Here is a 25,583-nt window from a genome sequence, read left to right as displayed (position 1 = left end):
CATTTCCCTTAAGCTTCCTGGGAAATCTATCAAAATGAGCAAAGTATGCCCCCAGCTCTTGTCCCAGAAAAACATCAATCAAAAATTCATTCCCATAGCCCTCCCATAGCATGCTACCTGTCCAGTACAATAATGACCACAGCTCCCTTTGGAGGTAAAGATGGGCAAGATTCCTGCCAACTTTGAAGACTCAAATTCCCAGACTTTGGGTTCCTCTCCTATAAGGCAATCAGGCGTTATCATTTCCTCTGCACATAACCCTGTGGGAACTGGGATAAATGCTAGGACTTCTCTGTGAATACCAAACTGTCCTTTGTTTCTCATCAAGACTCTTACATCTGCTAAAGTATCCATGAGGGGCTGATGCTGTGACGCAGTGGGTTAAAGCCCCAGCTGGCAGTGCCGGTATCCCATATGGGTGCTGCTCTACATCTGATCCAGTTCTCTGCTATGGCCTGGGAAAGCAGTGGAGATGGCCCAAGTCCTTGGGCCCCTGCATCCATGATGGAGACCTACAAGAAGCTCCTGGCTCCTGGCTGCGGATCAGCTCAGCTCTGGCCAATGCAGTCATTTGGGGAGTGAACCAGCAGATGGAAAACCTCTCTCTCTCTCTCTCTCTCTCTCTCTCTCTCACTCACTCTCTCTCTGGCTCTACCTCTCTCTGTAACTCTGTCTTTACAATAAATAAAATAAATCTTTAGAAATAAATAAAGTATCCATGAAACTGTGGCAGACTCACTGTTGGCTTGCAAGTATAGGAAAATTCTCAGCTCTCAACAATCAGTACATATTTATTGTTCCATAGCAATCATACTTTACCATATTAATAAAAGAAAAAATTTAATAAGCATTTATGGAAGATTCTTCTTAATCTCCTATATTTATGTGTCAAAATTGGAGAATAAAAGAAAATGGTTACTAAATAACTATAACTCTAATTCTTTGTCACTCATCTATCCTGCTATAAATATTTGAAATGCATTTTCATTCTTCTGTTTCATCCTATTTTAATCTTGAGTAGGAAGCATGGTAATTTCACAAGTTTTAAGTCAATGGTGAATAATTCAATAAAATGTGTTTTCAAACAATGCTTAAGGTTCCATGTTATTTTTGGAGAGAGTAGTCATTCCAAAGACAACAAACATGATGGCACCTGATGTGTCACCTTAAGTCTCTCGATAGTTTATAAAACTTTTGTTTCCTCCAGGTAAAACAATCTTGTAAAATAAAAACAAAAAATTATGGATGAACCTGAAAGTTTTATTAAATTTTTTTGCTTTTTAATTTAGAAAATAACATACTAATTTGTGAAAACTCAAATGTTACAGAAATGTATGACTTCAAAAGTCTATATATTGCCATTAATTCACTAGTCCCAAAAAATGCTACTGTTAATTGCTACACAAATAATAACATAAATGTATATTTAATGGAAATATAGTCTACTTGTTGTCACTTTATCTTGGGTCCATGGACTTATCAGTACATACAGATATCCCAGTTTTTAAACAGCTTATACACAGTTGCACACTGTGGTATATAAAAAACTTGTCACTTAACTCCTACTGATGGCTGTTTCTACTAATCAATAAAAACTGTGCTGTTCTTATCTTTACATCACACACTTCTAAGAGTATTTCTGTTGGATAAACACTCACTGATCCATAAATTTGCTGAATGACAGAGCTTTCATGAATGCTCCCTAGTTTATAATCGCTCAGTAATGCCACGTTAGAGTTCCACTCTCACCTTTGTGGTCAAGGATTTGAGTTTTCCCAGCAGCGACTGTTTATTGGAATACACAACCTCTTCTTCATTGTCTTCTCCTTCCATAATAGCGCAGCTGTCTGCAGCTGGGAGCTCACACTCTTTTGAGTTAGTCGTCATTACCAACTTGGAATATTTGTACTCCAGTCTAAGTAATAAACAAAATAAATAAATAATACAGTGACCGCTTATTTTCATGTAAATTAATACTTATTTTACGTAGCCAAATGCCAGCTCATCCAATTGTCTGGTAGTAGTTGTTCCATAGCAAATTTCCTTCACCAACAGCACTGGCAAATGTGTTCTCATTTATCAACCATCTTATACAAACACTTCCCAGGATGACAGAGAATCAGTTCAACACACTTAAATCTACCATTACATTGCACAGACTGATTGTTCAATTGTGACAAACTTTTGGAAACTAAAACAAAAACGATGCAATGTGAGTGCATTTTTCTTAATTTATAAATATTTGGAAGTCAGCTCACTACAGGGTTTTCCAAAGTTTGATTAAAAAAAATAAGAATATCAGATAGGCAAAGTGATTCAATCTTCAATGTCTCTCTATATGATTTATTCCTTACCCCTACATAATATATTTTTATCCACAGCCTGAGATTTGAAAAGGTCCAAGTCATATCACAAGTCAATATATATCCAGGGGGTAGACTCAGTATTCGATCCGGATTCTTGAAGACATGGAGTAAATAAAAGTAATGTTTGCTTATATGTTTAGTCTGTTTCTTTGCAAACAGAAAAAGAAGTGGGGCAAGAAGACAGCATGATGTCATCAAAAGAAAAACAGACACAGACAGAAAATCTGTCCTTCAACACCAGCTCTGCTCCCATCCACCTGAGTACCAGAAAGCCTCCAATGTGCTTTGCTGTATAATAAACAGTTCTATTTCAATGACCTGTAATGTTCTATGATTTTCCTATCATCAGAGCAGCAATCATTTCTTCTGCTTGCTTTCTGCTTTGCTATAACTCCCTCCCTAGAAGGACTGCTTGTGTCCACTGGATATAATGATTAGATATTTTTTGTTCCCAAAACCAGGTGGTCCCTCTAGTTCCTCTATGATCATTCCAATGTGCTTACTTACTTTTGATTCTTTTTCCAGAAGTAGCAAGTAAGAGCCACTAGCAAAACAGCTGTGAAGGCTCCCACCCCTGCACCAACTTTCAGCCAAAAGTCAACTGTTTCACAGGTTGACAATTTTTTCTCTGGCAAAGAAATTCCTTTGATGCACCATTTGGGGTCATTCCATACATATAAGGTTTCCTTTTAAAAAACACAGATAACATAGATAACATTAGAATTATATCCAGAGTCAATTGTGAGAGCTAGATTTGTTACAAGGGCAATCTCTCAGGTATGATAAGAAAGGATTTTGCTAATTTTTTACTCATCCTGGGCTAACAGGATGATCCAGACATATATTTAACAGAAGCTCTACAAAAAAGAGATACAAAAGAGGATGAATCAGGAAATAACGAATGAAAACACAAACCAAATGAAGGCATCAGAATAGCTCACTACATCAGCTGAGGTTGTAGAATAAAAATTATCCCATCTGGACACATCATTGGAGCTGTTTTCCTCATGTTTTTATGACCCCTGACCTCTTGAGAATCCTTTGGAATGAAATATTAGGGTGCTTAATATGATTAATTGGAATGGCCTTCACTTTCCTCTCTCCCATTGTGTAGGTTCATTTCCCCAACAAGCCTCTCCCTGGCGAAAGAGAAGCCTTGACCCAGGGCATGTTATGTGCCAGGGCCAGCAGCTCTGTGTGTCTGGTGTGGGGTAGATACACAGACTGCTCCCTTATTCCAATGCCAAAACAAGGACAGTGTTTTTCTGGATCGTTACTACCCACACCAGGTACTCTTGTCTTCCAAGAGTGTGATTTAATCCCATGATTGGGGCAATTAGAGCTTTCAAAATGCTAAGTTACAACTAACTAGTGAACAATACAATCAATACACTGGGTCTCAACCATCAATGTTTAAAAACAAACAGATCAAATGAGGCCAATCAAGAAAGGAAAATCAAACTGCTATGCATAGTTCCTTATGTAGATCAGCAGATACAAAGACCAGTAGGCATGGAGAAAAAAAGTTTACATCCATTGACATTACTTGACCCAAACAAAAATGTTTGCTTAATCTCAACAGATTGTTCTGTTGAATGATGGTCTTTTTTATCAACAGTATAAGAGAACAATATAACCTAATGTTTGACTTCATGACTATATATATGTGTGTGTGTGTACATATATATATATGTACATATTATATATATATATATATATTCTTGCAGTGAGTCATGAAAGTGTAGTAGAATCTCATTTATTTTGAAAAAAAGGTTCAATTAAGTTTCCAGTAAGAACTTTCTGCACATTTTTTATCTTTTATTTAATGAATATAAATTTCCAAAGTACAGCTTATGGATTACAATGGCTTCCCCCCCCATAACTGCCCTCCCACCCGCAACCCTCCCCTTTCCCGCTCCCTCTCCCCTTCCATTCACATCAAGATTCATTTTCAATTCTCTTTATATACAGAAAATCCGTTTAGTATATATAAAGATTTCAACAGTTTGCCCCCACATAGCAACACAAAGTGAAAAAATACTGTTGGAGTACTAGTTATAGCATTAAATAACAGTGTACAGCACATTAATGACAGAGATCCTACATGATTTTTTTAAAAAAAATTGATTGATTTTCTATGTAATTTCCAATTTAACACCAAGTTTTTTTTTTCATTTTCAATTATCTTTATATACAGAAGATCGATTCAGTATGTACTAAGTAAAGATTTCATCAGTTTGCACCCACACGTAAACACAAAGTGTAAAAATACTGTTTCAGTACTAGCTATATCATTACTTCACATTGGACAACCCATTAAGGACAGATCCCACATGGGACGTAAGTACACAGTGACTCTTGATGTTGATTTAACAATTTGACACTCTTGTTTATGGCGTCAGTAATCTCCCTAGGCTCTAGTCATGGGTTGCCGAGGCTATGGAAGCCTTTAGGGTTTGCTGACTTTGATCTTATTCCAACAGGGTCATAGTCAAAGTGGAAGTTCTCTCCTCCCTTCAGAGAAAGGTACCTCCTTCTTTGATGGCCCCGTTCTTTCCACTGGGATCACACTCGCTGAGATCCTTCATTTAGGTCTTCTTCTTCTTCTTCTTTTTTTTTTTCCCAGAGTGTCTTGGCTTTCCATGCCTAAAATACTCTCATAGGTTCTTCAGCCAGATCCAAATGCCTTAAGGGCTGATTCTGAGGCCAGAGTGCTGTTTAGGACATCTGCCATTCTATGAGTCTGCTGTGTCTCCCTCTTCCCATGTTGGATCCTTCTCTCCCTTTTTAGTTTTATCAGTTAGTATTAGCAGACACTAGTCTTATTTGTGTGATCCCTTTGACTCTTAAATCTATCAGTGTGATCAATTGTGAACTGAAATTGATCACCTGGACTAGTAAGATGGCATTGGTACATGCCACCTTGATGGGATTGTATTGGAATCCCCTGGCACGATTCTAACTCCATCATTTGGGGCAAGTCCAATTTCTGAACATTTTTTGAAGAGGATATTTGTGATTGAATTTTCAGTACATGACAATTCTAATATTCTCATTAAACTTAATGTATAGGAATTGCATTTAAAGTAAGTAACACTATTTTTATTTAAAAATGAGATTAGAAATGAAAATATGACTGTTGCACTTCAAATGTAAATAATAATAAAGAAAAATCTATGCTTCAGTCATCAGGCATTAACTTTGTTTGAAGTGCATTCTAACAAGACAAAAGATTGTGCAAGAGTTTACTTGTTGTTTTTTTTTTTTTTCAAATGCACCACACACAATGGTAATGGCAAGCCCTGATATCCAATCACAAACTTATAACAAACAACATCTTAACACTTCAAATCTTAAGAGACTTGCATACCCAGAACACTTACTTTTTAAATAAGCTTCTCAAATAGCACCAAAGAAAAAAAGATCAAACTATTGCTAAAATTTCTTAGTCATTCTATAATTATTAATTAGAAAGACTTATCCCTTCATTCAAACTTCATATCATCTGAAAACAAGAAAATGGGTGACACTGCTGCTGAAAATTTTACTCTTACAGCATGTAGTGGTATTTTGTAAACAGGGTTAAGATAAGTTTAATGATAAATCTTAAAACATTTCTTAGAGATAACATAGTATCTCTTTGAATCTTTACTACTGCTTGACATTTAAAAGTAACAGTTAATGCACACTTAGAACCTGGTATAGATTTTTGAGATCCAATTTGATAAGAGCACTTTTATCAGAAGCTGTACAGCTCTTTGTTTATATTAGCTATTCATGGAGGACTAGTATTCTATAAATTTAACTTCATACACAGGTGTTTTTGACATATTTACAGAACTGAGGAAATGTACAATCAGAATACAGTGAAAAAGTAAGAATGGAACAAGAAAGAGGGCCAAAAGGGCAGAATGGCTAAAAAACTAAATGATCCCCCCCCCCTTTCTGTATTCATCTCTGTCTTTCAAATACATAAATATAAATCAATTTTAAACTATTTTTAAAAGGGCTAGGCATCTGCTTGCATCCCATATTTTGGAGTACCTAGCATCAAGTCCTAGCTCCATCTCCATTCCAGCTTCCTGTAAATGAGCACCCTGGAAGGCAGTAGGTGACTGCGAAAATTCTAGGGTCACTACACCCTCTCAAGGGACCCAGATTGAACTCCTGGTTCCTAGCTTCACCCTGCCCAGTCTGCGGTGCTGTGGGCATTTGGCAAGTGAAGCAGCATATGGAAGATCTCTCTCTCTCTCTCTCTCTCTCTCTCTCTAACAAATGAGTTAATTAATTAATAAAAATTTTTAAAAGCTAAACTATATCCTTTGCAACATTTTGCAATCACTTTTTTTCTATCACAAAGCTTTAGTATTCAAAGAAATCTATCCTTATTCACTGAAACATAATGGAAAACACAGCAAAAGTTGTCACTGACAAATGGAGCTCAAGGAGCTGACTCTGAAGTGTTTTATTCAGAGATTGAAGGTGGCCATGCCCGCCTCCCATGTCATAGCCACTTGTCTGTAGTTGCAACAGGACTCACTAAGGGGGGCACACAAACTGTGAAGTGACATTCTTATTTTTCTAGTTGGTGTTCAATGTCATCTCACAAATATTTTCAAGCTTGATATCTAAATATGATAGGTTGCAGGCATTTATTGTAGCAATAAAGACACTGGTTGGGAGGAGAGGGAGACAGGCATTTGACAAGCAATTGAGATTCCATGTGGGACACCCACATCCCATAGTAGAGCAATGGGTTCTACTCCCAGCTCTGCTTCTGATGTCAGCTGGCTGCCAATGTGACCCCAGGAGACAGCACATATTTGGGTTCCTGCCACAAATGTGGGAGAACCAGGCTGAGTTCTGTGCTCCCAGCTTTGACCTGGCATTTCTGAAGTGAACCAATGGAACAGGAAACAACCCCGTTCTCTCCTCTCTCTCTCTCTCTCTCTCTCTCTCTTTCTCTTCCTCTCTCTCTCTTTCTCTTTCTTCCTCCCTCTCCCCCTCCCTCTCCTTCTCTCTGCCTCTCATATAGGCAAATTAAAAGAATGTTTTCAGCTTTTCCTCAAATACATAACAGAGGAAGTATCAAATCCCAAATGAAATAAATAATAGAATATCTGTCAATAGCAAAAAATCTTGTTTTTTAAAAAAAATTAATGAGAAGAGAAATTCTAATATGTGAAATACAAAAAAGAAACATAGAGTAGAATTGCAGCTTGAAGAAAGCAAACAACAAATAGGCAAAGCATGTGATGGCAAAATCGACAGGAAGAGGTTGATTCTATACATATGCATGTGTTTTACTTCCTAGACATGTCTCATGTGGCCTGAAACACAAGCCCCCATCTTAATTATAATTGCATTACATAAATCCTATGTTTGTTTCATGACATCATGTCTTTGTAATCCAGGTAAAGATCTTTGGCCAAAAGTTCCCCTGCCATGCCATGATTCATTTTCCTTAGCAACAGTGCACATCTGCAGCTAACCCAGAATGTGGCAGTTTAGTCACCAGACTGGATTATGAAAGCCTATTAGCATCACATTAGCATCAAGTGAACTAGAAACTTTAGCCACGCTTGTGACCTGAGCAATGCTAGATTAACCAATTACTTCTCCAGTGACACAGTTCTGCTTCGCTGGGGCAGCCCTTACCTGGAAGCCTCTCTTGCAAGCGCCCTCTATCTCATGGTAGTCGTGCTGTGTGCACAGAGGGCAAGCCTCGGCGCTCTCCCACAGGAAATAGAAGGTGCACCCATCACAGGTTCCTGCCGGGCACCGGCTGAAATAAACAACACATTCAGTTCACACCAAACAACGGCTGGGTACCGGCTGGACATCGGGGAAACACACACGGAGCAACGTCTAAGAGAGATGAAACCAGGATGAGAGAACATTTTGTATCCACAAGGATGGGTGGAGTCAGAAATGCAGGTAACAACAAGTACTGCGAGGAGGAGCAGGGGGCAGGGACATCTGGAACCTTCCTACACTGCTGATGTGGATGTAAAGTAGTGTGGCTGCTTTGGAAGAGCCTGGCAGTTCCTCAAACAACTAAACATAGGGTTACCATATGACCCGGGAATCTACTCCCACGTCTATTCCCAAGAGGAAAAAAGAAAAAAAAAAAAAACATGTCCACACAAAAACCTGCACATAAATGTTCGCAGCAACATTATTCGTAACAGTTAGAAGGTGGGAAGAGCCCAGACATTCATCAATAGGTGAATGGATAAACAAAATGCAATATATCTGAACAATGGGGTATCTTTCAGCCAAGGAAAGGAATGCATTACAAGTACTCAAGACATCTTAGATATACCCTGACAATATGCTAAGTCAAGAAAAGCAGTCACAGAATTCCACACATTACATTATGCTATTCATATGAAAGTTCAGCATTGGGAAATCTGTAGAGACACAAGTATATTAGTGGATGTTCAGGACTGGAAGGGGGTCTAGAGTATAGGGAGGTGATAGCCAAAGGGTTCAGAGTTTCTTTCAGAGGTGATGAAATATCCTAAAATTGAAATGTGGTGATATTTGTACTCATCTGTGAACACATTTTCTAAATATTTATTTATTTATTTGAGAGGTACAGTTACAGACAGAGAGAAGAAGAGACAGAGAAGAGAAGTCTTCCAACTGCTGGTTCACTCCCCAAATGGCTGGACATAGGCCAATTTGAAGCCAGGAGCCAGGAGCTTCATCTGGGTCTCCCACATGGGTGCAGGGGCTCAAGCACTTGGACCATGCTCTGCTGCTTTCCTAGGTACATTAGCAGGGAGCTGGATTAGAAGTGGAGCAGCTGGGACTCAAACTGGCTCCCATATGGGATGCTGGTGCCATGGGCGGAGGCTTAACCTACTAGGCCACAGCACAAATCCCCTGCAAATACATTAATAACACTGAATTGTGCAGCTGGTGCTGTAGCGTAGTGGGTAAAGCCGCTGTCTGCAGTACCAGCATCCCATATGGGTGCCAGTTCGAGTCCCAGATGCTTCACTTCCGATCCAGCTCTCTGTTATGGCATGGGAAGGCAGTAGAAGATGCCTCAAGTCCTTGGGCCCCTGCACCTGTGTGGGAGACCCGGAAGAAGCTCCTGGCTCCTGGTTTCAGATTGGCCCAGCTCCAGCCATTGTGTGGCCATTTGGAGAGTGAAACAGCAGATGGAAGACCTCTGTTTCTCTCTCTCTCTCTCTCTCTCTTCTGTGCCTCTGCCTCTCTGTAACTTCGCCTTTCAAATAAATAAATCTTAAAAAAAACTTTAAGAAACATAAAAACACTGAATTGTATGTTTTAAATGGGTGAATTGCATGGTATGTAAATTATATCTGTATAATGCTGTTTTTTTTTAATTTAAAGGAAATCACTTTTTAAAGCTCAGATTGACTTTTTCACTGTCACTCATGAGAGCGAATATGCAGTATAATGTCTGTTTTTGGCTTCTGTCACTAATATAATGATTTCCATTTCCATCTATTCTGTTGTAAATGACAGAATATCATTCATTTCTATGACTGAATAATATTCCATATTATTGGATATTATATATAGCACACTTTCTTTATCCATTCATCCACTGATAGACACCTAGGTTGGGAAAGATGTATGAGTGAGAAGGGTGGAGGAGAAAGGAGGGAGGTTGGGCAACAGGTACAAAACGCAATAAGACAGAAGTAACAGGTTCTTTTGTTCCATAGCACAATGGGGACTGTGCTTTACAATAATATATTATGCACTGGAAGACAGCAGCTGGTAGGCTCCAAACACAAAGATAAGGAAATAGAAAGGCTAATTGCCTGGTCTGTCAGTTTTCACCATATATCAGTGTTAAAATAGTGCATAAAAAAGTGCTGCATAAACCAAAAATTCTTAAAAATAAGTAATAAAAAGTTTAAAAGATAGACCTAAATAATGACAAAAGAAGTTCTAGAAAGGCCTGGTGGTGGAAGTGATTAATAAACGAGTCTGAGATATTCAACAGGAATCGGCCAGAACAAAGGGAGAAAACAGAGATGAAGTGCAGAGAGATGAACTGGTGTGACGAGCAGTGCAGAAGTTCATGTGGGTTGTTGCTGGAGTTCGTGTCAAGGGGTTACTGTGCACGCAGGCAGGATGTAGCTGGTAGAAGGCCCTATATATTAAGGAGGTGTGATTTCTGTCTGAGCTAACACGTTTGGGCAAGGTACTTTATAGAACAGAATAATGCACAGGACAAGGGACTTCTAGAGAGCAAAGATACGATCACACAATTATCTAAAGTGAACACACAGGCCAACACACAGCTCAGCAATGCACAGGACTTTGCAGTCCTGGTCTCCTTGGTCTTAGTACACTTCCAGAGGCGGCAACCTTCACCACATTACAAATGACGGAAGAACTTAGACAAAGGCGGGTTCACACTGAACGAACCAAAAGACAGGGTCTGAGAGAGACTTTTTAAAAAGGCTTTTTTTTTATTTATTTGAAAGGCAGAGCTGTGGACTCGTCCTGCGAGGCCCACACTGTCAGGATGGTGGGGCGACAGCATTTTTCGACAAGAAGCACCAGAGACAGTTTCCGTGAACATGTCCATTCATTAACAATCAGGCACAAGCTTTCAAAGTGCAGGCAGAGGGGGCATAGCTAGCTCAGGGTAGCAACATTAATTTTATAGGATAAAGCAGATACTGGCACCTCTACATTTCTCCAATCAGCTTGAAGGTCATGTACTCTAGGTAGCCTTCCATGTGGTCTTTATGGGTCTGGGCCACACCCAGGAGTTGTTTACCTAGTTGACAATTACAAGGCCCTTCAACAAGAAGTGGAGGCGGGGGAAATGTGCCTGGGGTCCCTGGCACCTGCCAGCAGCCAGGTCATGTGTGGGGGTCCCAGTGTACTGAGCCTTTATCAGGGTTTCTCCCGGGGGGGTGGGGGGACATGGTGTGCCATGCCCTCTTAACCTCTTGCATGGGCTCGGCAGGCAGTCTCCCAGGATTACCCACAAAAAGTGACAGAGACAGAAAGATAGAGAGAGATCTTACATCCACTGGTTCACTCCCCAAAAGGCCACACACCCAGAGCTGAGTCAGGAGTCTGGAACTACATCCAGGTTTCCCATGTGGTCAGTAGAGGCCAAGGACTTGGGTGATCTTGCACTGCTTTGGCAGGCACATTTGCATGGAGCTAGATGAGCAGCGGAGTAGCTGAGACTCAAACTAGCACTCCCATATGGGCTGCTATCAGCCCAAGTAGAGGCTTAACCTACTAAACCATGATGCCAGCCCCTGATGGAGACTGTCTGTAACTCTGCTTTCTGGTGGGTGAGCCTATTATATCAACTTACTCTTTCATTTTAGGAACAGATGAACACCTCATGGCTCAGAACTCAGAATACTGTGTAGACAATCCTTACTGACTGCCAGAAGCTATTGGTAAAGGTTCTAATGAGAATGGTTGCTTTGTTCATGGATTCATTAAAAATTAGGGGGAGAGGCCGGCGCCGCGGCTCAATAGGCTAATCCTCTGCCTGCGGCGCCGGCCCCCCCAGGGTTCTAGTCCCGGTTGGGGCGCCGGATTCTGTCCCAGTTGCCCCTCTTCCAGGCCAGCTCTCTGCTGTGGCCAGGGAGTGCAGTGGAGGATGGCCCAAGTGCTTGGGCCCTGCACCCCATGGGAGACCAGGAGAAGCACCTGGATCCTGCCTTTGGATCAGCACAGTGCAATGGCCGCAGCGCGCCGGCAGCGGCGGCCATTGGAGGGTGAACCAACAGCAAAGGAAGACCTTTCTCTCTCTCTCTCTCTCTCACTGTCCACTCTGTCAAAAAATTAAAAAAAAAAATAGGGGGAGAATTGTTCCTTTCATTTTTCTACAATGCGTCCAGCTCCCTTACACCAAGCCACATAAACACATGCTCTGCCCTGGAAACTCCCTGCAGACTTTTGCTGATGCTAAATACAAGGGTCCCGAAATATGTAACAGCAAAAAAGACAATAAAAAACAATAATAATAAACTTCAAAAAACACAACTCTCAAATTGTTTTCAGTGTCTTTCTAATGATAAATGGTCTACATTTTCAGCCTTCCAATAAATTTTAGTTTTAGTTAACTAAATGTTATTTCAAGGTACCCTAGAATATAATCACTAAAAATACTGTGTTCCTAAAAATTGACATTTCTACATTCCTATCTTTCCAAAGTGTGAGTGTGTTCTACAGACTAAGCAGACATAGGTGGGCTGCAAATCAAAGCAATACTTTGCATAACACACTGTAACAGAAGCACAGCATTATGTATCACAGCTGAGAGCAACAGTGAATGGCGACTCTTTGGGAAAATGGCTTAACTCTTATCAGCCTGAATTTCTCTGTTGGCAAAAAGGTAGTAATAAGCACATTCAGAATAAGAAAAAAAGAAAAAGATTTGTTGTACAAAATGGTGACTATAGTTAACATACATGAAAAACGCTGGGGTGGGCTTTTGGCACAGACTCCAAATGCCACTGGGGATACCTACATTCCATATTGGGGGGTCTGGTTTCAAGTCCTGAGTCTACATCAAATTTCAGTTTCCTGCTAATACACACCCCAGAAGCAGCAGGTGACAGTTCAAGTAGTTGAAACCCTGCCCCCATCATGGTAGAGCCCAGCTGAGGTACTGGTTCCTAACTTCAGCCTAGTCAATCCTTGGCTGTTGCAGCATTTGGGGAGTGAACCAGTGAATGAAAAAGTTCCTTCTGTCTCTGTCTCTAAAAACAAACAAGTAAATAAATAAATCAGGTATGGGGAGGGAGAGAGGAAGGAAGGAAGGAAGGAAGGAAGGAAGGAAGGAAGGAAGGAAGTGAGGGAGGGAGGGAGGGAGGGAGGGAGGAAGGAAGCAGGGAAGGAGGGAAGGAGGGAAAGAGGAGGGAGGAGGAGGATGAGGAGGAAGGGAAGGAGGGAGGAAAAAAATACTGAAAATACTAAGCTGAGCTGGATATGGTGTTCTCTCTAAAATCTCATCACAAAATGACCATTTGTAATTAGCCAGATTTAGTCACACCACAAGGTATATACACATCAAATATTACGTCAACACAATATATGCACACAAGTTTATGTCAACATAAAATAATCAACTTGCAAGTAAACAAAAAGTAGAGTTTAAAAAAAGGCAAGCACAACACAGAAAACTATGCCACAGAAAATACTCCCCTACTTTCCTTCTACTAAATTGATAAAAGCAACTCAAAATTCTTCCTTTTAAAAATTGAATAAACAGGCCAGCACCACGGCTCACTAGGCTAATCCTCTGCCTGCGACGCTGGCACCCCGGAGTTCTAGTCCCAGTTGGGGCACTGGATTCTGTCCCGGTTGCTCCTCTTCCAGTCTAGCTCTCTGCTGTGGCCCAGGAAGGCAGTGGAGGATGGCTCAAATGCTTGGGCCGTGCACCCTCATGGGAGACCAGGAAGAAGCACCTGGTTCCTCCTGGCTTTGGATTGGCGCAGCGCGCCGGCCGAAGCAAGCTGGCCGTAGCGGCCATTGGGGGGTGAACTAAAGGAAAAGGAAGACCTTTCTCTCTGTCTCTCTCTCACTGTCTAAATGCCTGTCCAAAAAAAAATAAAAGGAGTAAAAATTGAATAAACAATTTAAAAAGTTTCTAAGAATACAATTATTATTTGCATAAAAATAATTTGCAACTTTAAAACTAATTACACTTTTTCAGATCATTTAGCAAAACATATCTTTCCAGCTCAAATCTCGCATCCCCAAACTATTTTCTACTTTATATTTTTTGACAAAGAGATGTTTTATAGGATAAAAAAACAAGCTTTTTCTTGAGAAGAGAGAAGAATTAGCTTGTTAAGGTTTGATATAAAAAATAGCTCAACAAATGTGAAGAAGCAACTGACAGAATGGGAGAAAATATCTGCAAACTATGAAAATGATAAAGGATTGAAATTCATAATCTATGAAGAGCTCAAGAAACTCAACAACAAAACAAATAATCCAATTAAGAAATGGGCAAAGGACATGAACAGGAATTTTTCAAAGGATGAAATTCAAATGGAGGCTGGCACTGTGGCATAACAGGTAAGGCCACCACCTGCAGTGCCAGCATTCCATATGGGCGCCAGTTCGAGACCCAGCTGATCCACTTCTGATCCAGCTCTCTGCTATGGCCTGGTTCCTAACTTCAGCCTAGTCAATCCTTGGCTGTTGCAGCATTTGGGGAGTGAACCAGTGAATGAAAAAGTTCCTTCTGTCTTTGTCTCTAAAAACATGTATATGGCAGAGAAAGAAGTAAAGGATGGCCCAAGTCCTTGGGCCCCTGAACCCTCATGGGAGACCCAGAGGAAGCTCCTGGCTCCTGGCTTTGGATAGGCTCAGCTCCGGCCATTGCAGCCAGTTGGGAATGAACCAGCGATAGATGACCTAACATCCTCTCTCTCCCTCCCTCCCTCCCTCCCTCTCTCTCTCTCTCTCTCTCTTCCTCTCCTCTCTCTGAGTAACTCTAACTTTCAAGTAAAATAAATAAATCTAAAAAAAATAGAAATTCAAATGGCCAACAGACACATGAAAAGATGCTCAGGATCACTAGCCTTCAGGAAAATGCAAATAAAAACCACAATGAGGTCTCACCTCACCTCAGTTAGAATAGCTATTACCCAAAAATAAAAAAATAAATAAATAAAAAAACAATAAATTCTGGCAAGGATATGGGGGAAAAGGTGCCCTAATCCACTGCTGGTGGGAATGTCAACAGTACAACCATTATGGAAGACAGTACAGAGATTCCTTAGAAATCTGAAAATAGATCTAACATATGACTCACTCCTGGGAATTTACCCAAAGGAAATTAAATCAGCATATGAAAGAGTTACCTGTACCCTCACATTTATGGCAGCTCAATTCTCAATAGCTAAGGTACAGAATCAACTGAGATGTCCATCAACTGATGACTGGATAAAGAAACTGTGGTATTGAAACACTATGGAACACTACTCAGCAATAAAAAAAAGAATGAAATCCTGTATTTTGCAATAAAATGAATGCAACTGGAAACAATTATACTTAGTGAAATAATCCAGTCCCTAAAAGACAAATATCATATGTTTTCTCTGATATGCAGCAGTTAATATAGAATACCAAAAATAGTATAGGAGTGAAATGGACATATTGTGATATGATTGTTGTTTTTAGTCCTTGTTTATTCTCCCATGGAACTGTGGTCTTGCTACTTTTCAATTGTTGGATATTATGGTTAGTGGTCAATTAAGTTCATGATTATAGAGTGGATTGGAAGCATGTCTTTGCAAAAAATAAAGAAAAAAAAGGAATGAAGTAGGGTTATTGAGGGAGGGGGAAAGGAGGGGAGGGAAGTACAATTTTCTTAGAACCATACCTGGGAGGACTTGGGAAGATGGTAGAATAGGGAAGCTGCTTACTGCTCTAGTCTAGAATATAGTTTAAAAAAAAAAAAACATATAGAGAGTGCAATCTCAAGGAGAGTTAGGGAAAAAATGGCAGAGAATATTCCACACAAATTAGAAGGACACTGTAGATCTACATGGAGGGTGTGGATACACACAACTCCATGCATCTGAGGACCCCAGCATCTAAGAACCTCAGCACCAGCTCTGGAGAGTGAGGTGGGACCAGACTTCAGCATTCCAAGTCACTGGCAATAAAGCTGCAGGAAGAGCCTGGCATGAGTCCAGCTTGGAGCCCTATGGGGGACAGTACACCTGGCAACCTAGAGGGAAAAAAGGGGGGGGGCACATTTCTCTATCCCTGACCAACTGGCACTGACATCCTGTAACTAGCAGAGAGGGGGCAGGTGCCATTTTGGACATACATAACAGCAGTGCCAGCTTGTGTCTGCATGCCCAGCAACCAGTTGAGAGGAGATGCCCGAGTCTGGCTAGAGGAATTGACAGGGATTTGGGTACTTGTGACTGTGGGAGTCTTGTGTGCTAGGACTGTGAAAACACTGTGGCTACATGAGAGGGCACAGGGTGTGGCTAGGACTTTGAGCAGTCACTGTGGACAGCTCCACACACTTGGAGCTCACTGATTTCCTGGAGAGGGCCATTGCTGTGAGATCTGTGCTCCTACAAAGTACCATACGGAGACTTTGTGCAGTCTTGTGCCAGAGCAAACAAATATACTCACTGGGGCTAATGACTATGCACAGGTCTCCTTGGAGGAGAGGAGGTGAGCATGAGACTATGTCAACAGAGCTGAAGAAACCTCCCCCCTTAATAAAATAAAAAAAAAGAGATTTATCATGCCCAATTTGGGTGTCACCTTGGACACTCCCCTCACCCTGAAGCACTGAATGAAGCTTCCTGGTCACACCCAGCACACACCTCAGGGTATTCACTAAAGAGCAGGCATTCCACTAATCCACAGAGACATAGTCCAAAGATAAAAGCCATCACAGTGGGGGGGGGGGGGGAGAGGATCCAACTATTTCCACAAATGCTAAAAATAAACACAGCAATTCAAGAAACAAAAATAAGGAAGGCAATATGATGCCTCCAAAGAACACAACATTTCAATACTAGAATGTGAAAACAAAGAGATTACAGAAATGCCAGAAGTGGAATTCAAAAAATTGATCATAAGATTACTTAAAAGTAATCAGAAGCAAATCCATGAGTTAAAGAAGTCCATATAAGACATGAATGAAAATTTCTCCCATGAAATTAAGATTTTAAAGGGAAATGAAAATGAAATATTAGAAATAAAGAATTCAATGGAACACATAAAAAATGCAGTGGAAAGCCTTAACAACAGATTTGGTGAGGCAAAACAAAGAATATCTGATGTAGAAGACCAATTTCTGGAAATTTTACAATCAGACCAAAAAAAAAAGAAGAAAATAGAAAACTAAAAAATGGTGTTGGAGATTTATGGGATACTATCAAACAACCCAACATATGGGTCTTAGGAGTTCCTGAAACGTGGAAATAGAGAATAGATTAACCTTTTCAGTCTAAACATTACAGAAACGTTCCCAATTTGAGAAAGAAATGGATGACCAAGTAGAGGAAGCACACAGAACTCCTAACAAACATGACCAGCAAAGATCTTCAACATGACACATTGTAATAAAACTCACCACAGTAAAACATAAAGAAAAGATTCTAAAATGTGCATAAGAGAAATGCCGGATTCCTTTCAGAGGATCTCCAATTAGACTCACAGCTGACTTCTCATCAAAAACCCTATAGGCTAGGAAAGAATGGTGAGATATATTCCAAGTCTTAAGAGAAAAAAACTGTCAACCCAGAATACTATTACCTGCAAAGTTCTCATTTATGAATGAAGGTGAGATAAAGATCTTCCATAACAAACAGAAATTGAAAGAATTTGTCACCATTCATCCAGCCTTAGAAAAGATACTTAAGGATTTGCTACACACAGAAACAAGGAAACATGGTCATCACTATGAAAGAAAGTAAAGGCAGAAAATTTCCCAGTAAAGGTATAAAGGAAATCCAAAGCAAAAAATAGGAATATTTATAGAAAAATGACAGGGCCAAGTTGTTCTTTATCAAGAGTCACCTTGAATGTGAATGGCCTCAACTCTCTAGTTAAAAGATACAGACTGGCTGAATGGATTAAAAAACAAAAACCATCTACCTGTTGCCTACAAGAAACATGTTACCAACAAAGATACACACACCACACACACACTGAAAGTAAAAGGATAGAAAAAGATATTCTATGCTAACAGAAACCAAAATAGATATGGGGTAGCCATCCTGGTATCAGACAAAATAGACTTTCACACAAAAACTTAAGAGACAAAGAAGGGCACTATGTAATGATTAAGGGATCAATTTAACAGGAAGATATGCCTATAATAAAGGTATGTGCACCTAATTACAGGGCACCGGCTTTTTAAAAGAAATGGATCTAAAGAGAGACATAGATTCCCATACAATAGTAATGAGAGACTTCAATACCCCACTTTCAGCAATGGACAGATCAACCATACAGAAAATCAGCAAGTAAAGAACAATTAATCGACATTACAGAGCAAATGGACCTAACGGATATCTACAGAACTTTTCATCCTATAGTTGAGAATATACATTCTCACCAGTGCATGGAACTTTCTCTAGAATATACCAAATATACCACAGGCTAGGCCACAAAGCAAGTCTCAGCCAACTCAAAAAAAAATCGAAATCATACCATGCATCTTCTCTGACCACAATGGAATGAAACTAGAAATCAACAAGTCAAGAATCTCTAAAACATATGCAAACACTTGGAGCCTGAACAACATGCTCCTGAATGAACAGTGGGTTATAGAAGAAATCAAAACAGAAATCAAAAAATTGTTGAGGAACAGTTTTTTTTTCATACTATTTGTTGAACTCTTAGTATCATCTTCTTTGTATAAAGTTAATTGAAAATAGATTTTAGCAAAAGAATAAGAATAAGAATAGGAGAGGGAGAAGGAAGAAGGGTGGGAGATCAGGTAGGAGGGCAGGTATGGTGGGAAGAATCACTATGTTCCTAAAGTTGTATTTATGAAATGCATAAAGTTTGTATACCTTAAATAAAAGGTTTCTGGGGCAAAAAAAGAACTATACCTATGAAATACAAGGAATCTGTAATCTTTATATTAAGAAAAAGGAAAAAAGAAGAAAAAGGAGACTATCAATCAGCTTTGTAAAAAGTTCTGAAAACTTTGGTTACAATTTTAAATCAACTTTCACATGATTGTGGGCTTTTCCACAAATAACTAGACTCTTCCTCCTCATCTCTCCATTGCCTCACTTTTGTAATTTGTCAAAACTGAATGCCTGCTATATTCTCTCATAGGTTGGTGATAACAGATAAAACAAGAGAACACACTGAGAATTTAAAGTACTGTAAAAACATAAAATACTATTAATAATGCATATCACTTTTGAAAGAATGGATAGAGCTACAGAAACCACAATAACAAAAAAATCAAGACAGTGATGTAATCTATTAAGCTGCCATTAGGTGTCAAAACACCGCAATGATTCAGTGCCTTTGCTTGGTAGACTTCACTTTTTTTTTTTTCTTTGACAGGCAGAGTTAGACAGTGAAAGAGAGAGACAGAGAGAAAGGTCTTCGTTCCATTGGTTCACCCCCCAAATAGCCGCTAGGGCCGGCGCACTGCACCAATCCGAAACCAGGAGCCAGGCGCTTCCTCCTGGTCTCCCATGCGGGTGCAGGGCCCAAGGACTTGGGCCATCCTCCACTGCTTTCCCGGGCCACAGCAGAGAGCTGGACTGGAAGAGGAGCAACTGGGACAGAATCGGTAACCCAACCAGGACTAGAACCTGGGGTGCCAGTGCCGCAGGCGGAGGATTAGCCTGATGAGCCATGGCGCCAGCTGGTAAACTTCACTTTTTAAAGACATTCTTAGGCTGAAAGCATTTTAGACTCAATTCTTTCATTTTTTAGCCCAATGAATCATGTGGAACATCAAATTTGATCCTTTGTTATGAGCCTAAGTTTCACAGTTGGAATTGGGCCTCCTCTGTGGCATGACAAGGATCTATGAAGCAATAACAATTTCAATAGTGCTCATTTGTGAAATCAAAGTAGAAGGCAAGAAAAAAATTCTCCTACCAAGCGAAGAACAAAAAAGCAAACAGTAAAATCAGCAAATTGTTTACTGCCAAATGTATGAAATACCTTTTTCGTTCATTACCTATGCCGCCACCATCTCCTCCTGCCTCCCTCCAGCTTGCTAAAGCTGGAATGAAGAGAAAACCGTAGTTGGGCTTCCTTTACCATTTTTGGGCTCTGTGATCACCATAGAAACCAGTGAGTAAATGTCTAAAGAGGCACAGTTGCAGAGAGCTGGGATATGCAAGGCTGGGGTCCTCATATCATTAGATTTGCTGTGAATCTGAAGTAGAGAAAACACTGATTCAATGGACAACCAGTCAGACCTCAATTTGGGGTTATGGATAAACAAGGAACAGACTTGCTACCTTCCTTACCTTGCTTCTGTTACTGCCTTCTGAGCTGGGATGGCACTGGCACTAAGAATTACACATGTGTGAAATTCACAAGTGAATTTCCTTTTAGGAAGGAATCTAAAATGGGATACATCTCCCGGGGGCATTCGTAGACTGAGCAATGAGATCTCCTGGGGCACTCAAGGACTGAGCAATGAGCTAGCTGCTCATGCCATCTTTTGAGTAAATCATCTTTCCTAAAGCAGAATCTCCTTGGCTCATGTTACGAGCTCATAGAAAAGAATATTTTCTGATCAACTATCATGATCTAATATTCAACCTATTATTAAATACTTGTTGTGCCAAACCTTCATGCAAATTTCAGAGTTCAAGTACACTTGTCTGGATTGTATGTGCGTTTCTAGAGTTCATCTCAGAAGACAGAGGGAGAGTGCCAGGCCACACGAGGCTTGTGTGGGCTTCCTGGGGTTCCCCCGTGGCTGGGCATAAGACTGGCAAGCTCTGCTATGGGCGATGCTGTCTTCAGCTAGTGATTCCCTTCCACTTTGACATCTCGGGAAACCCAGCCTCTGTCAGCCGAGGGTGCCTCATCACTGGCAGGAAGCCCTCGCCTGTGGGATCCCGGAAATGCTGCTGCATCTTGCTCCAATTTTGTTTGCCTTGAGGCTGGAGAGTATTGATACCTTATGATTGTGTCTTAGTGGGTTTTGGCTGTCACAGCAAAACACAGAGAACTGGACAGCTTATCAACAACAGAAACGCATTCCAGAGGTTATGAAGTTCAAGTTCAATGTGTCAGCAGGTTTGGCTTGTGAGGGCTTGCTCTCATTTTCCCTGTATTCCTCACATGGAGAAAGAGGCTACCTACATCTCTCTGGGTTCTCTTGCATATGCACACAATCCCAAGCATGTGAGCGCAGCCATCATTCTTAACCACCACCCAAAGACTCCACTTTCCAACATTCTCACCTTAGCTCTGGCATTAGGCCTGGTGTCTGCTTATGAATTTTAGATGGACACAAACAGTAAGACTGTAGCAGACCAAGTTTGAACAGAAGATTTTTTAAATCTCCAAGCTCCCACAAAAATCTCCCTTTCTAAAAATCATATCCTGGCTTAATTGCACCTGAATGAGCCAAGGGCCAGGTAAATTAACTGACATGCCCTCCTCCCTTGATTTTTTGATCTATAGAGTCTATATTTTCTTTAGTGAGAAAACAAAAAAAAAAAACAAGTTTTATCCTCCTTTTTTAATTATTTATTTGAAAGTCAAGAGTTACACAGAGCGAGAAGGAAAGGCAGAAAGATAGAGAGGTCTTCCATCCACTGGTTCACTCCCTAATTGGCCACAACGGCTGGAGCTGTGCCGATCCAAAGCCAGGAGCCAGGAGCTTCCTCCAGGTCCCCCATGCGGGTGCAGGGGCCCAAGGACTTGGGTTCTTGTGCTGCTTTCTCAGGCCATAACAGAGAGCTGGATCAGAAGTGGAGCAGCCAGGACTTGAACCGGTGCCCATATGGGATGCCAGCACTGCAGGCAGCAGCTTTACCCGCTACACCACAGTGCCAGCCCCTATCCTCCGATTTTAAAACTGACTCTAAAACTGGATAAATGCTTTGGGATGCTGTAATGTCATGCCTTAAGATGACTTCTTGATGTCTGAATTCTGTTCTAGAAGTTTCATCTACGTTCTTAATGCTTTAGTATGTCTGCTCAGTTTTTAGTGTTTTAAGAATGTAGCTGGGTTAATCTTTTGAGTTCTACTGCTTTTTGAAATTTAACTTGTGCAAACATAGGTCTATATTATTTGCCCCTAAATGGTTCAGAGGAAGAAAGCAAGGAACTTGTTTCCCCAAAGACCAAAGAAAATTCTACACTAATGTAGAAGGGATCCAAAGGCTGATATAGATAGGCTGTATCAGAGCCCCGCAGTGTTAGGACCCCAAACACTTTAGGACAGAACCTCTAAGCACCCCTTTTGTGATATTCAATTATCCCCATGGGCTACACACTGAAAAGGAAGGGTTTGGCAAAAAAATTTGAGGCTTACATATATACTACCCCAACAGGGAGCAGCGCTGTGGTATAGTGAATTCAGCCGCCTGAAGTGCTGGCAATCCATATGGACGCCAGTTCATGTCCAGCTGCCCCACTTCCTATCTAGCTCCTTGCTAATGTGCCTGAGAAAGCAGTGGAAGATGACCCAAGTCCATGGGCCCCTGCACCTACATGGGAGTCCCAGAAGAAGCTCCTGGCTCCTGGCTTCAGCCTGGCCCAGCCCCAGCTCTTGCAGCCATTTGTGGAGTAAACCAGCAGATGGAAGATCTGTCTGTCTCTCCTCTCCTGTCCTTCTCTCTCCCTCCCTCTCTCCCTCTCTCTCTCTCTCTCCCTCTCCCTCTCTCTTCCTAACTCCGACTTTCAGATAAAAGAAATAAATCTTTTTAAAAAATAAACTACCCAAACAGTGACATTATAGTAATAAACTGGAGGAGAGGTAGGGGGAGGCGATGATGATTTTACTTTAATTCATAACATTAAATTTTTTAAAAGCTCTTGTTTCAGCAAAGATGACTCACTTAAAAGAATACAACATTAACTTGCAGATAAGTTGGGTTATCCTCCAGCACAAATGTGATATTCGCCTCTTCTTTGCAAATCTCTGCCAATGAGGAATGGAGGAGGAGAAGGGAGTGGCAAGATGAAAGCACAACGGCACGAAGAGAAGAGACAAAGCTAGAAAACCACGCCGCCTTGAGCACCTGCTCTGGAACTATACCACCTGGGACCTCCGTATCCCTGCTCTGCACAACACAAGGCATGGCTCAAGGACCTGTAGGAGCTGTGACATCGCTATTATCAGAGTAAAACTGGCTCTCTCTCTCTCTCTCTCTCTCTCTCTCTCTCTCCTTGTTTTCTAATAAAGTTTTAATAAGATTTTCACAGTTCAAAATTCCTCAAGTTTCTGCAGGAGCTCTTTGGCCCAAATACTTGGGTCTAAGTTACTGCTAAGGAAAGGGGAGCCTTCAGTCCCTCTGACCACACAGGACTGTGACTGCACTTTGGGAAGCCTTTCAGGCAGAGGCTGGAGGGGCAGCTATTTAGGGATATTTAGCAGTCTCTTGTGTCAGCAGCTTATTCCCTGCCCAAGGTGCAAACTGCACTAGAAAAACCTCAAAAGTCCACTCCAGCTGTCAGATTTCATCTGCCACAAACACCACACTGCTTTCATCCACAGTATCTCACACCCTCCAGACACTGCGCGGAACTAGAAACCAAATGCATTTGCCAGACCAAACAGACAGGTTGGGGTTTCCAACTGCAGATGAGTAGGCAGCCTGGGTAATTTGCTGCTCCATTTAAATTTTACATAGGGTATACACAGAATTCATCTCTCCCCTTTCTTCCTGCCTCACTGATTGTCTGTTAAGCCATTTGCATTCTTCAATGGCTGAGGATCTCATGACATTTTTCTAGACCACCTGGATTCAGAACCCAACCAACGATACTGATAAAGTCAATTTTGCCTTGCTGGCTGAGATTCTTGGTCAAAAAAGGATAATCCTGGGTGGCATCCATTCTGCATCGCCAGTGTCTCCCTCCAAAACTTCTTACTGAAGCTTTTCAAGGCAAAGTGTCTGGTTAGCATCCCCATCTTTTCCCTGGAAATCTTAAAGCTCCCTCAAAATGCAAAGTGAGTCAAAAGTAGCCTGAGAAACCTGGTTCTGTTAATGTTTCTTTTCAGTCAGTAGGGAATCTTTATTCAACCCCAGAGCTGTTTAAAAAAAAAAAGAAAAATCTAATTATTTCAAGACAAGCTGCTTTTCCATGTGTTCTGATCCCTGAGCTCCCCCTTGTGCCCTGATGGAAAATTGATTCAAGTAAGAACTAAAGGTCAACACATGGAGGCTGAGAGGTTCGAGCCACTCCCTAGAGCACTGGACCACACTGGAGGATGCTGCATTGTTATTACAGACACAGTTTTGCCAGAATACAGGTGAATGGCTCCACCCTGTCCATCACTGTCATTTGAGATGAGTTTTTTGGAAAACTAAAATACAGACCGAAGTTAGAGAATCTCTCAGGGAGAAATAAGCTAGTTCCAAAAAAGGTGAGTTAATATAAATGGTTACCAATTTTTACTATGCTTCAAAATTGCCTTATGTTGTCTTAAAAAACATTCTTTTGCTCAATACCCAGAGGTTCTGTAAGTTTTAGGGAAGGCTCAAAAAAATCAAATTTTAAAACACACACCCAAGGTATTCTGCTGAAGGTGCCTGAGAAATCCCGATGAGCACAGCTTAGTTCCATAGGTGGCAAAGACCACACTGGGGTACCTTGATCCTAAAATGTTTACAAATAATCAACATATTAAGCAATGAATAACTGTGAAAAATGAAAATCAGGAGACATTTAAAGTTCATTAATGTCAATACAAGCAGTCTTTATTAAAGCTCACAATACATCTGAGTCTACAGAATGGCTTATTTTCTCCTATGCGTTCTACCCAAGGTGAAATGTATTAGCCATATCTAGACTGTGGGTAGTAAGCTGGTGCCCCAGTGTCAACCAGCTAAATGAACTATACTATGTATTCTGTAGGTCGGACCTACTTTGGTGATTATGCCACTGTGAATCAGAAATGTGGCAAGCTGGAAACAGATCACACAAGTTATTTACCCTGGCCCCTACCCCTTTACTGTGACTCAGAGATTAAATTATTTAGTCTAGATCAACCAACTGGTTCATTGCAGATCCTAATCTAGCTCTCAAGGATATTGAGGCTAAACAGAAAGAACAGATACAAAGATAGAACAGTATAATTAATTATATGTTGCTTAATTAATCTTCAAGAAAATTAGGCTTTAATTAGAGGTAAATAGGACAACAGTATGAAGGAGGCTGGAAGAACAGTCATGCACTGTACAGACCGCACATAGGATTGTGGTCCCATAATATTATAGTACAGTCTACATGTACAGTTGGCTATACAATCCAGGCTTGTATAAGTGCACCTTATAATGGTTCCACAAGCACAAATTGTCCAGGAACTCATTTCATATCATTATCCACCCTCACAAAGTGACCCATGACTACAGTGAGATAGGACAAGGGTTTATTCCTCTTTTTTTTTTTTTTTTTTTTTTTTTGGAAAGGCAGAGTTAGACACAGAGAGAGACAGAGAGAGTTATAGACAGTGAGAGAGAGAGACAGAGAGAAAGGTCTTCCCTCCATTGGTTCACTCCCCTAATGGCCGCCACAGCCGGCGCTGCGCTG

The 25,583-nt window shown here is 40.8% G+C and overlaps 1 protein-coding gene across 1 annotated transcript in view; it reads right to left on the bottom strand.

Moving 5' to 3' along the window:
- ELAPOR2 (endosome-lysosome associated apoptosis and autophagy regulator family member 2) overlaps positions 1–25,583 on the bottom strand; it is a 192,671-nt gene that overhangs the window by 7,008 nt on the left and 160,080 nt on the right. The window contains exons 19-21 of the mRNA XM_062179066.1: positions 8,025–8,151; positions 2,874–3,052; positions 1,750–1,915 (exon numbers count right to left, since the gene is read on the bottom strand). Coding sequence (XP_062035050.1) covers positions 1,750–1,915; positions 2,874–3,052; positions 8,025–8,151 — 472 coding nt within the window. The remainder of the gene's footprint in view (positions 1–1,749; positions 1,916–2,873; positions 3,053–8,024; positions 8,152–25,583) is intronic.

The sequence above is a fragment of the Lepus europaeus genome, chromosome 20 (genome assembly GCF_033115175.1).
Source record: "Lepus europaeus isolate LE1 chromosome 20, mLepTim1.pri, whole genome shotgun sequence".
In the NCBI taxonomy this organism is placed as follows: Eukaryota; Metazoa; Chordata; class Mammalia; order Lagomorpha; family Leporidae; genus Lepus; species Lepus europaeus.
This window is presented reverse-complemented; position numbering and strand designations above follow the sequence as displayed.